This window comes from Ylistrum balloti, unplaced genomic scaffold, assembly GCF_031769215.1.
Source record: "Ylistrum balloti isolate Yb309-2 unplaced genomic scaffold, AGI_CSIRO_Ybal_v1 Utg369816, whole genome shotgun sequence".
Classification (NCBI taxonomy): domain Eukaryota; kingdom Metazoa; phylum Mollusca; class Bivalvia; order Pectinida; family Pectinidae; genus Ylistrum; species Ylistrum balloti.
In genome coordinates this window covers 235,371-254,078 of record NW_026781986.1, presented here as the reverse complement: position 1 = coordinate 254,078, position 18,708 = coordinate 235,371, and the positions used below count along the sequence as shown (strand labels likewise).

General features: G+C 35.4%; 1 protein-coding gene across 1 annotated transcript; it reads left to right on the top strand.

Moving 5' to 3' along the window:
* Positions 1-330: 330 nt before the first annotated feature.
* LOC132544950 (plasminogen-like) lies at positions 331-18,376 on the top strand. The gene is made up of 6 exons (XM_060208614.1): positions 331-337; positions 977-1,248; positions 1,548-1,638; positions 6,353-6,535; positions 8,858-9,049; positions 18,156-18,376. The coding sequence occupies exons 1-6, from the start codon at positions 331-333 to the stop codon at positions 18,374-18,376; spliced, it is 966 nt and encodes a 321-aa protein (XP_060064597.1).
* The last annotated feature ends 332 nt before the right edge of the window (positions 18,377-18,708 follow it).

The following is an 18,708-nucleotide window of genomic DNA, read 5'->3' as shown; positions in this document are numbered from 1 at the left end:
CGAAATGAATTGAAACCTTTATTAAAACATATGTAAATGTAACGTTGTCATAAATAGAAGCAGAATAATGTGACGTTACAATGAAACTATCAGCAACAATAATTTCTTACTAAGAGATGAAAGATGTTTGACTGTTTTAAAAAAGACAATTTTAATTAAAAGAAGTGAGTACAACTTGGTATATCTGGCTTGGGTTTATGGTAAATCAACAGAGCAGTTTAATATTTAAACAGAAGTATCAGACCCGTGACATGATGGTAGTTATAAATGGAAAGCTGCTAGGTTTTGTCTGCCTGGTGAATCTGTAATAACTTTTGTCACCTCATTAATATGGATTGTATGTATGAGGACATAAAAGTCAATGAACCAATGCCTGCTTCAAGCCTATACGAAAACAGTTGAGATTTTATATAAGCTAAAGCAGTTTTCGGGGAAGCTTACAATTGCGGATTTGACTGCATTCATGACTGACAAATCTTACTTTTATATTATTATCGCAAATTACATCAACGTCAGTGATACGCACGGACTGATACACGGGCTGTTTGATTAATATAAACATGATATAGCTTTGAAACTCAGATTAATTTTCACCTTCAAGATTGTGTGGGTAAATTCATTGGAATGAAATGTTCAAATAACATTGGCTATTTCTTATTCAAGTGGATTAATATCTTAGTATAGTGTTGTAATTATGTTAGTAAAATGAATGACGTCGTCAAGAAACACACTTGAATTTACAAATATTGAAGTCCTTTTTCTCCTGAACGTTCCAATGAATTTGTAATGGTTGTTTGTACACTGGAGCAAGTATTGATAGGGAAATTTACAGGATGCCAGTAGTGAACACATACATTTATTGATATTATTTCCTGTGACATGTTTTCCTGTTTACCTAGGTTTACGAAGTCAAATAGTCATATCATGCAGGTTTACGTAATTATTTCTTTTTTCTTGGTTTGTGCATTCCAAACAGCAAGTCTTACACCGACTTCACTTTCATGTCTTCTAGAGGTTTCTGCGGTTCTGACACGAAATTTAGTTGTGAGCGCCCACGCGCTGCGAGTTGTAGAAACATCTCCTATATTGTGTATGAGAGAATGTGCAACATTAAAATTGTGTAGGTCGGTGAACATTTATCAGAATTCTCTACGATGTGAGATGGTCCTTCAAAATTCTACCGGTGAATCAGGAAATACAGTGACGTCATCAGATGGTATGGCCATCGATGCTAAAGACATTCCAAAGGTAAGGATTTTTTTTAAAAAAAATTCATTTTGAATTAATTATTTATTGTCTTTCAACTTGAAATGATTTTAGTGATCCAAATTGGTATCTTATGTGTGAAGCAAAATTGCAAGCACATACACCAGGCATGATCCCTGCATAAGGCGAATAAATATTTGTTTGTGTATTCATTGAGGCTAACCATTTCTATCAGTAGCTTTTACATATGGTTAGTTTGATTTTACACATAGCGGTATTCCTTTTCCGCGTGGAAAATACAAAATTACAAAAACATTGCAGCATTACATTTGGTGTTTTAGGAATATGCTGCAACTTGCTTTGACCACAACTGCTTAATATTTGAGAAATGTGTTGTAAGGCGGTCTGGAGGATATGTGTGCATTCCTTTTGGTACGTTGTTTCTTTACTTGAACTTTATTTACATTTGTTTTGTTTGCATTTCATATCATTCTTTTCATTTCTGAGGAGGGGGAATATTTCCATTTTTGTCTTTTTCATGTTTGATCAAATACAACGTATACAAAAAGAAAATACGTTCACAGAGGTTTTATCCAAACTCAAATTTCACGAAATTAGGGTAAGATATCAACAAATGAAATATGTCAACAAAGAGAGAATATCACCAGGTGTTCATGAAAAATATCGTTGACAACCCTCACAATGTAAATCTAGTTTAATCTACATAAGTAATGTTTAACTACATTTGTCCAGTTTAAAGCAATTTCCTAGCAGACTTTTAATTGCTCTAATCGTTACAAATATGTTTTCTGTACCAATTCGAAACACAAGTAAAGGATTGAAATAGATTTAGTGTATTGGATAAAGCATCCCTCAATGTGAAATCAATCCACAATTGCTCTGCCCAATAACAAGTTAAGATTTTTTACTCTCATGTCTGTACAACGTTAAAAATATATCATATATGGATATAATCTTATATGTATCATCACCTAAAGAAAGTGTGTTTGTATACTATCTTTCACTTGCGGGTTTGTTTCTCGCATGACATTTGCTGTTTCTTACTTATAATCTGATTAAAGTGGCGATGGTTTTCAAATTTTGATATGTAAAGGAGGAGTACCAATTTGGGCCTTCTGGTGGCCATGACGAATACTTTTTATTTTTTGTCTATTAAAAACTTGAGGTCGGACGGTAATGACATGACATTAATCTAAGGTCAGCTCAAGGCCGTTCAGTTGTTATAGTTATGTTTGGGACAAGTTGGGGATCAAATTCATAATTTTTGCAATAATTATCAAACTAAAATATTTTTTTAAAGTTTTTTTCTCTTAAATGTCATTTGATGATATATTTTAAAACTTTCATTAGAAAAAATGACCAAAAAATATGCCATTGTTGAAAAGTAGGTCACGGTAATTAAGTGCCCTAATTACTAATTAAGTCACTCTTGAGCACCGTTTTCTGTCTTAATGCATCTATAAACAATACGCTTATCACGTGCAGTGTATTTATTTGAAATATTTTTACAAATATGGATGACATCAAAATGGAAAAAGTAAATTTAGTACCGGGTTTCACAGGATCATAAATGACCTTTGTCTATTACTTACAGGATTGTATTTTTGTTTACTGCTTTAGTAAGGGGAATGGTGGTGTTGGGATATTCATTTAGGAGTCACTGTCGCTGTCACAATCTGACCAGTTCTCCATCGTCATTGCGTCATCAACACAACTAAGGAAACTTGAGGAGGCAGTTGTTTGTGTAGTATCAGACTGGTGTCGGTCACAAGAAAGATAACTTAGGACAGATGCAATGTGGGCACAGCAGCCGACTACTCTGGCAACAACCTTACATTGACAATACCAGTCTGATATTGGGGTCAGTCCATTAGAATATTCAATCCAAAGATTGTACACCTTCGAAGCAACATTTATAATGTCCTGTGAGTCGATAATAATCTTGATCAGTTAATCCATCAGGTGAATCAAAGTCTAAACAACTTTTTCTAGAAGCCAGTGATATCAGTGAAAGCAGGATTTCTAATATTTCAGATGAATCCAGTTTTGAGTCTTCACTGGTAGGAGTGAGTGACTGAAGAACATTGAAATGAATATCACCATCCACTATATGAGGAGCACAGCACCTAGATGTGTTTGGAATCATGACACCTGTCTTAATAAAAATCTTAACTCTTATTTCCGTGCATGGTTTCAACATTTTTTTCCATCTCTGGACTTTCCACAAACGAAACATCGCGATTCAGTAAGCGTAGCTCGTGGAATATCAAGTTTGATTTTTTAGAGTCAGGTGTCTCATTCTGATGGTCTTAACCACTGTTAGAATGCTCTACTGGTTCATGGTGTTTGTAGAATCTCCTTCTGCATTTCTTACATACAGGGTTAACTAAACATAAATATTTATTGATGTTATCTTTCAAGAAAGACAGAACATCTGCCTGATTCAGACAATATATTCTGACTTTATAATCTGCTTTGCAGCAAGCACACTACTTGTGTACTGGCATTTTACAAAAATAACAAAAAGTTAATAAAAACTAAACAAAATACTATAATACTATTATATATATGTCACACCTGTATGAATGAAATTATATTTAACGGTTTAGTTATACACAAGATATGTGCATAAGTCAATGCATGTACGAACTGCACAGAACAAAATATACTTATACATCTGGATATACCATGTGTTACATACACTGCATTGTAGATTACCGAAGTTTGCTAGTGTTCAAAACAAGTCCATTAACAAGTTATACATCAGGGAGATGTCATGAAATCATACTATTTTATGTTAAAGCTCTAGTGTCAAACCATCTTATGTTAAAGCCTAAGAGTACAACTAATGCACGGAAGAATTATCATACTGTAAAATTTATTTGAAATAATTTTTCATACAGTATAATTCAATATTCATTTTCATTAACCGGAATAAGATAGTGACTGGTGCTCTTGCACTTTAAATTGAAACTAGTCTATTTAAATGGCATGCCTCTCTTACCCTGACTGTAACTTCTTCATTGCTCTAATTCATGCAAAAATATTTCAAATAAATACACTGCACGTGATAAACGTATTGTTTATAGATGCATTAAGACAAAAAACGGTGCTCAAGTGTGACTTAATTAGTAATTAGGGCACTTAATTACCGTGACCTACTTTTCAACAACGGGCATATTTTTTGGTCATTTTTTCTAATGAAGGTTTTAAAATATATCATCAAATGACATTTAAGAGAAAAAAACTAAAAAAAATATTTTAGTTTGATAATTATTGCAATAATTATGAATTTGATCCCCCACTTGTCCCCCCTATAACAACTGAACGGCTTTGAGCTGACCTTAGATTAATGTCATGTCATTACCGTCTGACCTCAAGTTTTTAATAGAACAAAAATAAAAGATATTCGTCATGGCCACCAGAAGGCCAAAATTGGAACTCCTCCTTTATTCCATTCTGTGACGTGTCGATTTATGGTAAATATATACTCAACAAAAAAAAGAAAGGTTAACGTGTTTCCTTGGCGAATACCTGTAAATGAGTGAAAACAAAATGACGTTTGTGAATATTAGAAAGTGGTAATATTTTACATTACAAAATCCATGGGGGTTACCAAAATCATTCAAGCGTGAAAGTCTGTATTAGCGAAAGAGCTGCACGAGGTTTTCTGCGACTAACTTGTATCTTCGCTTAAATTTCATAAACATTCAAACTGACAACTGTTCCTTAGATCGTTAGGACTTAGAAATCACCGAATCTTGCTATCTATCAACTTTATCATTATACCCCGGCTGTCACAAGTACAGAGAGAAAGGGCTATAGGCAAGATCCAGGCTGGGGAGTCTCGCCGTCGAGTTGCACGGCATTTTGGTTGCAGTGCTAAGACAATTTGCCAGTTGGTAAGTCGTTTACACCAAACTGGGTCAACATCCGATCGTCCCCGAAGCGGCCGACCCCGTAAAACGACCGCCAGGGATGACCGTCGTATACGATTGATACACTTGCGCAATCGATTCGTAACCGCAGTAGAGAGTACAAGGACATTGTTTTGGCGTCGTGTGTCTCCCCAAACAGTCCACAACAGGTTGAGGGCTTACCAATTGAAAGTGCGGCGTCCCTACACTGGACCCAATTTGTTGCGATGTCACCGTAATAATCGGCGTAAGTGGACCCGTGTCCATCGTCGTTGGGCCTTACGACAATGGAACAATGTTCTGTTTTCAGATGAGTCCAGGTTTTGTCTGCAACACGGTGACAGAAGGCGCAGAGTGTGGAGGCGACGAGGGGAGCGTTTTGCGAACTGCTGCGTCGCAGAACGGGACCGCTTTGGCGGCGGAAGTGTAATGGTTTGGGGTGGTATTTGTGGGGGGACTCGTACCAGGCTTGTTGTGTTAAATGGCAATTTAACCGGCATTCGATATCGGGACGAAATTTTAAGACCAGTGCTTCTGCCATTCTTAATACGCCATGGCGTTGGCGCCATTTTTCAACAGGATAACGCACCAGCGCACACCAGTCGCGTCAGCAGAACTTTCTTGCAGCAGAATAAGGTACAGGTGTTAGATTGGCCATCTAAATCATCTGATTTGTCACCGATTGAGCATGTCTGGGACGTTCTTGGGCGACGCGTGAGAGAACGTCAAAATCATCTTGCAGGAGCTGGCCCAAGCCTTGATCGGTGAATGGAACAACATCTCTCCTCGAATTATCCGCCGGTTTGCGAGTTCCATACGACGACGCTGCAATGCTGTTTACTTCGCAAACGGTTGCCATACTCGTTACTAATGGTGTTACCTTTGAAATTGACCCCAACGTCCTTTACAGTCGAATAAAATCAACTGAACGCAAAGTTTTATAATGAACCATGACTGCAGTTTTATCAGAATTGATCAATTACTTTATTCGTACATGATTGGTAAGGATTTATGAAGGGGTTACTTAATTAATCACAGAATAAAGCAGTGTTACCTTTCTTTTTTTGTTTAGTATATATGATAACTGCACGTATATCATGTAAGTTAACTGATATCTTCATATTCTAAGGATTTAGTTTTGATGTTTATGAAGTAAAGAAAATATATTTAGCATTAGAAATGTTTACACGTATGATGGTCTGATACAGACTTTTGCGATGAGCAGCCAGCGTCTATAATGCACGCCAAGTTCACCATCGACAGGTCCGGGGGTATTCCGATTGCTGACTATTCATGCGTCGAATGGGCAAACTACACTTCAGGAGACAAAAACTCTTCGTGTAATCCAGCCACAAGAACATGGAGTGTACCGGGAATTGTTTGCAAACCCAGTAAGTAAAAAGCATTTCGAAGCAGTATATGACATTGCAAATTCCCTCATTTGTTGCTATGAAATTAGTAGTTGCTATTTTTCAAATTATGATATTGACCATTTTCAATGTTTAGTGAATTCACATGCAATTCAATATCCATTGGTATTGTCGTTTTGGTTTTTCGTGATAAATTTTACAGATGGACTCGGGGTGCGTTATCAGTGCGCATGTGCTCTTTAGAGACGTAATGAATGGAAATTTGAAGAATTTTCAAATCATTATGCATTTCAAGCTACAGTTTGAATGGACAAAATATTGCAATCCACAAGTCTCGCCCTTGAGGTACAATAGCTTAAACGAAAATATTCCATGTAAACAAAAAAAAAAAAACAAACAAAAAAAAAAAAAAAAAAAAAAAAAAAAAAAAAAAAAAAAAAAAAAAAAGATAGACTGTCATGAAAAGTGACTGACTTGTATCAAATGTAGTAATTTAATTGACTGAGGACTGAAAACTATGATCTATTTTTCACTACAAATCCATTATAATGAGTACCTGCCAATGTTGATACTAAGCCTGACAAGGTCAGCAATAATTTTCTCAATGATATGATATATGATCGGCCCCAGAGAATATTTTCTGATGAGATACATGTCCCAAAAGCAACACGAACTGAATATGCAAGAAGCATGTAAACAAGACAAATGACAAAATCTTGTAAACACCACAAACACAAACAACTATTAAGTAACATCGCACCTTATATGTTTTGTCAGGTGACTTCTCCAAACAAATGCACACGAACACATAAACAAATGAGTCACAACATGATGTAAAGCGTGCATTAAAGAAACAGAAATACCAAGCCACTTAATCATCTGTTTGCACATCAATGGAACGACTTATTAATTACACACGTGGTATACCGTTATTTCCACAGGCCATACTTTTCACGATTTTCTTTTAAAAGGATCTACTTTCACTATTAAGAAATCAAAATTTTGCGATTTGGATATGAAGGGATCTCATTTTTTACTTGATGAAACTTCCCAGTAATGCTAGCTTTCAGGTTAATGTGCTGCGAAAATGTCATCCCGTGTTAAAGTATCTGTATAAGAATTGGAGACCTGATCGTAGAATCCGAGGCAAATTAGATCTGATTGCAGAATTTAAGAAAAAAAAGAAAAAAAATTGAATCCATAGAAAATATTCTGCAAAATAATCCTTCGCTATTGTTTAAAACCATGGTACTACAGAGAATACAACGGCCCAGCTTACCAACCTGATCAGGATGAGCACATTAAGTGACACAGAATTTAGACTGGAATGATAAATTCCTAAGGTTTTATTTTACAAATTCTCACTATAAGTAGACAAAGCCTCTTTACAACTTGTCCTATTTTTCTCTGAAAACCTTTTAACAATTCATATTAGATATAGACAAGGACCTGTATCTACTACATCCTAAATTACACTCAATATCTTTGTATGAGAAATCAGTGGAAGTGAAGTTATGACGTCAAAAAGACCAAGCCTTAATGGCGGGGACATAAAAAGAGAGTCACTAGAAAAATAGAAGTACAGAAAAGGATTGAAAAAAAGACATAGAGCATGTCCTGATATCAAATTTCTGGGAAAACTTACATACTGTTAATCATTGACATTTCGCATTAGATTTATTTTCAAGTTAATACAAATACACGGGGAGAGTCAATTGAGGATGCAAATGTTGCGCTATTATTTTTTTCTGGAGTGGTTCGACGTTGATTTGGTAACCGATATCGAAGTCTTGAAGAGTTCAGGTCTCTTATAGCTCATTATTCGCGAATTTCCAGATCGGCGTTCGATATAATTAGACAAAGCCTATATGAAAAGAATAAACTCAACATGAAAAATGTATTCCACGGAATAAATTTGTCATGTTGATTAAATTCTTTTCACATATTTTATCGATACACAAATCATACTTAAGTTACAATGAAGTAATAGCAACAGCACGGACAAGCGAATTGTCAAATTTTCGAGGCAATCTGCCCCTTTATCAAGACACACATATATCATAAATTACAAACGGCGTCCATCGGCCTAAGGGATTATCGAGACACCTTGATTTACACCACCGCTCTCGATTAAGATTTATTTCTTTGTATTTGTTTATGTTCTATGTATTTGATGTAATTTATGTAATATTTGTGTCTTGATAAAGGGGCAGGTTGCCTCGACAATTCTCATGTCCACACTGTTGCTATTACTTCATTGATCATAAATCTATCCTAGTAATACTCATCCAACGAACATTTGTCTGATATTTCACCTTTGTTTAACGACTTTTTTTGTTACAGCCTTTCCAGAGGCTTGCGGAACTCCTCCTCTTTTGTCTGTTCCACACGATGTCACATATCCATATGATGGTGACAACTTTCTTGCCAATTACGAATGTCCGAGTCTAAGTGGTGATGTTGCCGCTACCCACTGCCCAATCACAGTATGCATAGGAGTGGAATTGTGGACTAATTTTAGTCTATCGTGTTCAGGTATACATTTTGTTAAATTGTTAATGTAATTACGAAATTTATCTAATGGGGTTGCTGCACCCCCTGTCTTGATTTTGACATTTCTTTTGGTCATTTTGGATTTTCCTTAGTCGCCTCCTAGGCTACAAAAATCCTAGAAGGACGAAACAGCTGTACAATGATGTTTAATTTACTGTTTGGCTCTGCTGTTTCTCACTCTAAATTATAAATATGTGCAATTCACTTGTGTGTTTTTTGTACAATCTTGGTTAACTACTAGCCGTAATACATCTCTCGGCTAGAGAGAACTTCGATCGGTTGAGCCTCAGGCTACTGACCGAGAGGTCCCGGTCCCGATTTCGAATTCTAGCGGAGGCATTGAAATACATAATCACCTCTGTTACATTGGCGCACCTTGTAGGACCTCGGGAATAAATACCTGGCATTGTTGCATAGACATCGGATTTCTTATTAGTTCGATCGTTTCAGCATCATGCTCGTAAACTGGAGGTCTCGTGTTCGAGTCCAAGCGGAGGCATTGGAATAAAAAATGACCTCTGTAACATTAAAAAAATTGTAAAATCAAAAAGCAATATTAGATACCTCGATGGTAAGTTAAAATTCATTTCCTGCTGAAGATCGCGAGGTAGTTGTTATAAGTGTCCATGACATGTTTTGCGCACATTTTTTGTTAACTTTCCCATGCTACTATGTTGAACTATAAACGGTTGCTTTTGCTGATGCTAAGGTATGTAATGTTAATTTGCTGTCATATTGTACGATGAAAAATATGCACATCTGACTAATTCTCAGGGACCACTTATACCTTGGCTTAATTTTGTTTTATCTGTATTTAAGAAAATATATGGTAATTTCTAGGCCTCTATACAAACTATATAAAATATAGATATAGGTAAAGACATTTACAGAGCCAGAAGGGCGGTATTATTTTATAGAGACGTGCTGAAGAAGGCTAGAATGGTGACTTTACAAGCCATTGGATCGCCTCTATCACTTCTTTTGACATCCATATGGTTAGGCCGATCTACACGAAATGCATGCAAGCAAAGCTTGTATTTAATGTTGCTGTGTCCAGATTGTGATTCTGAAGGAATGCCGCAATTCTTAATTCACTAACGCGGTTCCTGCCGTCGGCTGTTCTCATTAAGCTTCCCTCAGGCTTCGCCATGACTTCATATTCCATGTCCTTTGTATACCTACCCATTGCAGTCCTGCTTGCTTGTGCCTTCCAATTAACAGAGGAAGGTTTACTGGTCGGTGAGTAGGGGCTTGCCCTGCATGCCAACACAGAAGTTTTTCTTCTCTATCTATAGTATTTCGAGGCCTGCCAGACCTGGGACGCTGGGCAACATGCCCGGTTTGCTTCAGAGGAATGACTGAATCGTCGACATTAATCTTACAGCTACTTGCTTGTATGTCATACAAGTTCTTTGCCATCTTTTAGCCTATGTCAATTTCCGATTTGCCATTTTTAAAAACAGAAGGGCACATCTCTGATTTAATAGTAACACAAATTGCGTTAGGTGACAATACAAACATGTGTTTTGTTAGAATAGGGGATACCCCAGTTCATGTTTGGTGTATCACATGGTGGCATACGACATTAATTACAAAAGGAGACACCGCACAAGGTTTATTATTTCATTATGAAAAATCAGTTTTGATTAATATTTTCCAGCTAAAATTGGTGCTTTCTAATTTATAACCAAGTGTATATGTTAATGACCGTTGCGTACGACTGTTGTAGAAGTGTGATTCGAAAGGGGTTCAATATTCTGTGTTTAAAACATGATAAGTGTTTCAATTGTTCCGTTTCTGGTATGCATGTATAACAGTTGTTTATTTGGTACTAGTTTTCACATATTTCCTTGGTATTGTGACATGACAATGGATTTTCTATGGTATCAAAGTGGGTGGTTCTGTTACATTGAATTAAAATTAGTATGACGTGTGACACTCATATATTGCCAAAACGATAAAATTTTAGATTAAATAATCTTAATTAAATTATCACAGAGCGAGAAAAGTGTATTTTTTCAGAATTTGCTCTCTTCGATTAATTGATAAAAATCGTTATTACCGATTAACAACCAGTCGTTCTGAGACGTCATTTAATGCCACTTGGGATGGAAATAGCTATGCAGTAGTCATATGAATTATAATATAGTTAGAATCCCATGCACCGAAGTCCGCCTAATGTCTTTGATAAACCTAAGTCTATACAAATGTTAGTCATTGTTCTCGACTTGACATTCATCTATTTTGTTTATGCTTATTGTCTTGACGTCTTCACAAACAGAACTACCCACAAGTAAAGACAAAACGTTCTGTCCAGTTACCATTTACATGTTACAGGAAAGGGGCAGATGTCAACTTTCTGTATTATTACTACGATACGATAACTTCCGTAAATGATATTATTCATATGCTACCTCTGATGTAATGAATATTATCAGCCAGTCGAAATCAAGACTGAAAAGGGGTAATTAAAAATAAAAACGCTGATGGTATTTTTCATATTACCTATCCTCATGTTTCATTTATTTAAAGTGTTCAATGTATAATTTATAAAGTAGAATATTTGAGAGTTTTCTGACATGCAAATATATAGGATATTCTAAAACGATTCCCTTGGTAGATGTAGACTAACCATATGTGTATCAATACTACATGGTGGGTTGTTCTTGCAGTAAAGGACTGCTATACTAGTAATGGTGTCTACGATGGCCAGATTGCTTGCACGGTGACCGGGAGAACTTGTCAACGCTGGGATACACAAAGTCCACACACACACTCAGACTTTACTACTAGAAGTGACTTTCACAATTACTGCCGTAAAATTAGTACTGAAAAACCATGGTGCTTCACCACCGATCCTTCTACAAGATGGGAGCGTTGTGCAGTGCCTAAATGTTAGGTATCATAGAAATAATTGAATATTCCGTTGGGACAGTATCGCATATATTATTTGTTTTTATTAAGTGTTCATACTAGCGGGTGTTATGATTCATTTTGTTTTCAAATGTGACACAGGTGATAATATATCATTTATATTAATGTCTATATCTTTATTATACGGTTTAAAACTATTTTCGTTCACCATTTTATATCCTCCATTAATACGTAATTACCAATATTCTGTCACATTTTTTCTTTATTTACAAGAAAACGTCATTGAATCGATGCAAATGCAAGTGATGTGTTTTGTTTACGTTGGCTCGGTTTTAAATGATTATTGAAATTCTGTTGAATTTCCGTGTTTTAATTTTTTCTTTCGATGATGATTTTAAAAAGGTTTGATTTTAGGAAGTAGATCTAAAAGCTATAAAAAAGCAATTTTTCGCACGATATTTATCGTTCACAGTCGTCAGTATATTTGGAACAGATCATATCATTTTTTGTTTTCCCTGAATAACATACATTTTCGGTAACTTTCGCGGCGAAATTTTTTAGAAATAAATTCTCGTCTGTTTTCATTTAATTTTAACCAGCTTTAAACAGCGTAGCAACCACAAAACGAAAATGTTTTAAGATTATTTAAATCCTTTATTTCACCATCTTCTAGTTTTAACTTTTTAAAAGATTTTATGTTTGGATAGAGAAAAAATCGAAAATAGTTTTCATGGTTAAAGCAGATGAGGTCGCCGCGCTTTCATTTTGTTTGCAATGTTCACCCCAATAGTCAGTTTATCCCAAATCAAGACACAGTATTTGCTCTTAGTTTATAATATTGCTGGAAAGTGTTCCACCAAGTAGTAAGTCTAGAATTTAAAATCCGTCATCTGTAGTCATCGTTCATCAAACATTTAGTTGTGATCTGAAACCTGAAAACGCTTAAATTGTCGACTCTTTTGACAGAATCACACTGTCAACTACGCCGTCAAAAAATGAAGTTCAGATGTGAAATTCCTTCTTAGGTCGTACAAACCGTTAGCAAAAAGTTAGTAATGCAATTATAAGTAACAAAGTGTGTAAGTATAAAAACATCCAAGATATTGTGTTGGAATTCGTTTGATATTGAATAATGTCTTACTTCCTGTCAAACGTCAAAGGAAAATAATTTTAATATTTTCGATCCTTGTTTAAAGAAATATAACACTTTCCTCACATTTTGATTAATGTTATCTGTTTTAGGCTAAACTTACTCAGTACGTATAGCCTATTGCGACGGCCTTTCAGACAAAATTTACCGATCCTGGCCTTCTCATTGGCTGAAATATCAAAAAGAGTTAGAGCCCTCTAGCGGCAATTTTCTGCGTAAATAATGCCGCGATTTTTCAAATCGCTATTTCAAAATCATCCAAAATTAGTTTATTTTTTAAATAACAATACGATTACTATATATTTCAAAAAAGAAGCACAGTGTGGTTGAACTATTGATAAATTTTGACCAAAATATTTTACGGAATTCTGGACATGACGTAAGCGTACAGAACACTGTACGTGCGAGTTGGCGCCATAATGAGAAGCTAGTCTGGGGGCTTGGGTTGAATTATCAGCTAACAACACTTATACACAAACAAAACTTACAAACAGAACATCAATTTTGCTTTAATCCTTGTCGTTGTGGCAAGATCATCTTAATATATAACATCACTTTACCTCATTAGACGTCACAAAATTGGACTGTTCGTCCTACGCGCACACCCGCCGATATGACACTTTTTCAGGATTTTCACATCCACCACCATGACACTTTTTCAAGTTTTTGAAGATACAAGTTTGCGCTTCGTAGGCAAGGTACATTTGGTGCTCATGATATATGAATGATATATTAATAATACTGTACTGATCATGATGTTGACTTTGTTATAACTTATATTTTTTGTCTTTTATTTTAATTTGATTAAGGTTGATTGTGCTGATTTCTCAATGTTTGTTAATGCGTATCAAAGTTCCTTGAAATGAAAATATTCCTTCAAACAAAGCACGTATAAAATAACCGGAAATTATTCATGTTTATTATTATCAATCAACTAGAACGAAATATTTCTATAACATACTTATTCATTTAGCGTGTCATAGTGACATTATCTAATGCATTGGAGATCAGAAATAGTAGTAGCTATAGTGAAAATATTGTTAATTTTGTATGTATATGGAAGTCTGGTTTAATCTCATAGAACTTTGCCTTTATAGACATAATTACTGGAAGAAAAGTCCAACCATGATACTTCAAGGAAGATAGGCATGTAAATACATTTAATGTAATTACTTACACTTTAATCTATCTGAAATGCTGTGTGTACCTTATCTACTTGCCTCAACTACAAATATAATTATGATGAGTAAGGACTATTACTTTGCAATACATTCAAAGTAAAGAAGTAGGTATACAGTCCTTTCGATTTGTTTAAATCCTCATATTGATAGGATAGTAATTGCAACATCATGGGTATTTTAAAGGTTTTATTTAGTCAACTTTATCATAGAGCTATTTATCATTTGGCTTGTTGGCGATAAATATATGGTTGTGTGTATTTTGTTATTTTTTTTACCTATTTTGATTTATTCACATTATTGTTGTCAAATTTGAAATAAGAATTAAAGAAGATGTAAAATCGCTTAAAATTAAGAAAAATAGCTTCTGGTTCTCTTATTTTAGTAATTCTTACATTCCAAAGTGTAGGAGTATGAGGGAAGTAATATAGCTTAGCGGTTATTTGTGAACATTTTTCAATACGTTTAGCCTCTCAGTACTTTTAGTACTTTGATTTATTCATGTTACACATATTTTTGAGAATATTGTTTTTTACAATATTACCAACAATACAGTACGTAATATATACACCCTTTACAGATGAAGAAATGAAAGGTACATTTTAAATATAGGTCTGTTAGTGTCAGAACCCGCTTCCTAATTGGATGCCTTCCTGTTCTTTGATCCATTTTGCTGTAACCTTTATGTTTTAATTCATTCGAATAGCGGCATGGTTCACAATATTCTTTTTAAAAAAGGTTTGCTTGCGAAATAAGGATATTTGTTGTTGCAAATGCGCCCAAAGTGAATATGTCGTATTAATTTTGTGTTGATATTCTTATTGTCTCATTCTTATTTGCTGATGACTTTATAAATAACACCAGTTCTTGACCCTGGCGTCCGGTTCAAGTGCAATGATACGGATACTGCAAAGCGCACGTGTCTCCACGATGAGAACAGACTCGCAGCCTTGACTGGGGCGTGTAACTTTATCCGCGTGATGCAAGGAACACGAGACTTATTGGCAAATAAAAGAGACAAATTGAATATCTTGCTTTTAAAATGAGCCTTTAATGAAAATGCCTTCTTAAGCAAGGCTTCTTGACACATGGAAGATAAATCTTTGCATAAAAATTGTGTTTCCAAAGACTATTTTCTATCTTGTGCACGCCCACGCTTTAATAAGTCATTTTGATATATATGAATAGTATAAACAAACTACATATCTGCACTGTTTCATCTATAATGTCATTGGCAAAATGATTTTAAAAAAATCGTTTTGTACTTAATCTTTCTTTACCATGCGTTATATTTATAATGACACAGTGAAACAGACAACCGGTCAATCAGAATTGAAATTTACGGCAAAAGAAAAGGCGCAAATGAAGTGTAATACTGTTTTTTTCCACCATTTGCGCAGATCCATGCCACAAGGGTCTATACAAATTACGCAGAAATGTTATGCCTGACAATGTACAACGAAATGCGACCAACACCGATTGAGGGTTTGGCTCGTGACATAGAAACCGCTCTATTTCATCCCAAACATGTTCCATTAGACAAATATGACGATACAGCAGACCAAAGTAGCCCATACTTGCCAGCTTTCAATATTAAGTCGGGAGTTTCACGATTTTTCAGCCCCCTCCCCTGCCCCCTCCCACCCACTTCTCCGCCTCTCGATCACATGGATCAAAATTGAGCATCATGCTAGTAAACCGGAGGTCTCGTGTTCGAGTCCTAGCGGAGGCATCGGAATAAAAAATGACCTCTGTAACATTAAATTCACGAGTGTAAAATCAAAAAGCAATATTAGATACCTTGATGGTAAGTTGAAATTCATTTCCTACTGAAGATCGCGAGGTAGTTGTCATAAGTGTCCATGACATGCTTTGCGCACATTTTTTGTTAACTTTCCCATGCTACTATCTAAACTATAAACGGTTGTTTTTGCTGATGCTAAGGTATGTAATCTTAATTTGCTCTCATATTGTGCGATGAAAAATATGCACATCTGACTATAAGTTAGGGACCACTTATACCTTGGTTTAATTTTGTTTTATCTGTATTTAAGAAAATATATGGTAATTTCTAGGCCTCTATACACACTATATAAAATATAGATATAGGTAAAGACATTTACAGAGCCTGAAGGTCGGTATTATTTTAAAGCGACGTGCTGAAGAAGGCTAGAATGGTGACTTTACAAGCCATTGGATCGCCTCTATCACTTCTTTTGACATCCATATGGATAGGCCGATCTACACGGATGCATGCAAGCCAAGCTTGTATTTAATGTTGCTGTGTCCAGATTGTGATTCTGAAGGAATGCCGCAATTCTTAATTCACTAACGCGGTTCCTGCCGTCGGCTGTTCTAATTAAGCTTTCCTCAAGCTTCGCCATGACTTCATATTCCATGTCCTTTGAATACTTACCGATTGCAGCCCTGCTTGCTTGTGCCTTCCAATCAACAGAGGAAGGTTTACTGGTCGGTGAGTAGGGGCTTGCCCTGCATGCCAACACAGAAGTTTTTCTTCTCTATCTGTAGTATTTCGGGGCCTGCCAGACCTGGGACGCTGGGCAACATGCCCGGTTTGCTTCAGATGAATGACTGAATCGTCGACATTAATCTTACAGCTACTTGCTTGTATGTCATACAAGTTCTTTGCCATCTTTCAGCCTATGTCAATTTCCGATTTGCCATTTTTAAAAAACAGAAGGGCACATCTCTGATTTAATAGTAACACAAATTGCTTTAGATTTCAATACAATCATGTGTTTTGTTAGAATAGGGGATACCCCAGTTCATGTTTGGTGTATCACATGGTGGCATACGACATTAATTACAAAAGGAGACACCGCACAAGGTTTATCATTCATTATGAAAAATCAGTTTTGATTAAAATTTTCCAGCTAAAATTGGTGCTTCCTAATTTATAACCAAGTGTATATGTTAATGACCGTTGCGTACGACTGTTGTAGAAGTGTGATTCGAAAGGGGTTCAATATTCTGTGTTTAAAACATGATAAGTGTTTCAATTGTTCCGTTTCTGGTATGCATGTATAATAGTTGTTTAATTGGTACTAGTTTTCACATATTTCCTTGGTATTGTGACATGACAATGGATTTTCTATGGTATCAAAGTGGATGGTTCTGTTACATTGAATTAAAATTAGTATGACGTGTGACACTCATATATTGCCAAAACGATAAAATTTTAGATTAAATAATCTTAATTAAATTATCACAGAGCGAAAAAAGTGTATTTTTTCAGAATTTGCTCTCTTCGATTAATTAATGAAAATCGTTATTATCGATTGTTTAACAACCAGTCGTTTTGAGACGTCATTTAATGCCACTTGGAATGGAATAGTTATGCAGAAGTCATATGAATTATAATATAGTTAGAATTCCATGCACCGGAGTCCGCCTAATTTCTTTGATAAACCTAAGTCTATACAAATGTTAGTCATTGTTCTCGACTTGACATTCATCTATTTTGTTTATGCTTATTGTCTTGACGTCTTCACAAACAGAACTACCCACAAGTAAAGACAAAACGTTCTGTCCAGTTACCATTTACATGTTACAGGAAAGGGGCAGATGTCAACTTTCTGTGTTCTTACTACGATACAATAACTTCCGTAAATGATATGCTACCTCTAATGTAATGAATATTATTGAAATCAAGACTGAAAAGGGGTAATTAAAAATAAAAACGCTGATGGTATTTTTCATATTACCTATCCTCATGTTTCATTTATATAAAGTGTTCAATGTATAATTTATAAAGTAGAATATTTGAGAGTTTTCTGACATGCAAATATATACGATATTCTAAAACAATTCCCTAGGTAGACTAACCATATGCGTATCAATACTACATGGTGGGTTGTTCTTGCAGTAAAGGACTGCTATACTAGTAATGGTGTCTACGATGGCCAGATTGCTTGCACGGTGACCGGGAGAACTTGTCAACGCTGGGATACACAAAGTCCACACGCACACCTCTACTTTATCACTAAAAGTGACAATTACTGCCGTATTGCTAGTACTGAACAACCATGGTGCTTCACCACCGATCCTTCTACAAGATGGGAGCATTGTGCAGTGCCTAGATGTTAGGTATCATAGAAATAATTGAATATTCCGTTGGGACAGTATCGCATATATTATTAATTTTTATTAAGTGTTCATACTAGCGGGTGTTATGATTCATTTTGTTTTCAAATGTGACACAGGTGATAATATATCATTTATATTAATGTCTATATCTTTATTATACGGTTTAAAACTATTTTCGTTCACCATTTTATATTCTCCATTAATACGTAATTACCATTATTCTGTCACATATTTCTTTATTTACAAGAAAACGTCATTGAATCGATGTAAATGCAAGTGATGTGTTTTGTTTACGTTGGCTCGGGTTTGTTAAACGGTTATTGAAATTCTGT

Coding starts and splice junctions, on each gene's coding strand:
- LOC132544950 (XM_060208614.1), top strand. Junction 6,536..8,857: donor GGGAATTGTTTGCAAACCCA/GTAAGTAAAAAG, acceptor TTTTTGTTACAG/CCTTTCCAGAGGCTTGCGGA. Junction 9,050..18,155: donor TTTTAGTCTATCGTGTTCAG/GTATACATTTTG, acceptor TTGTTCTTGCAG/TAAAGGACTGCTATACTAGT.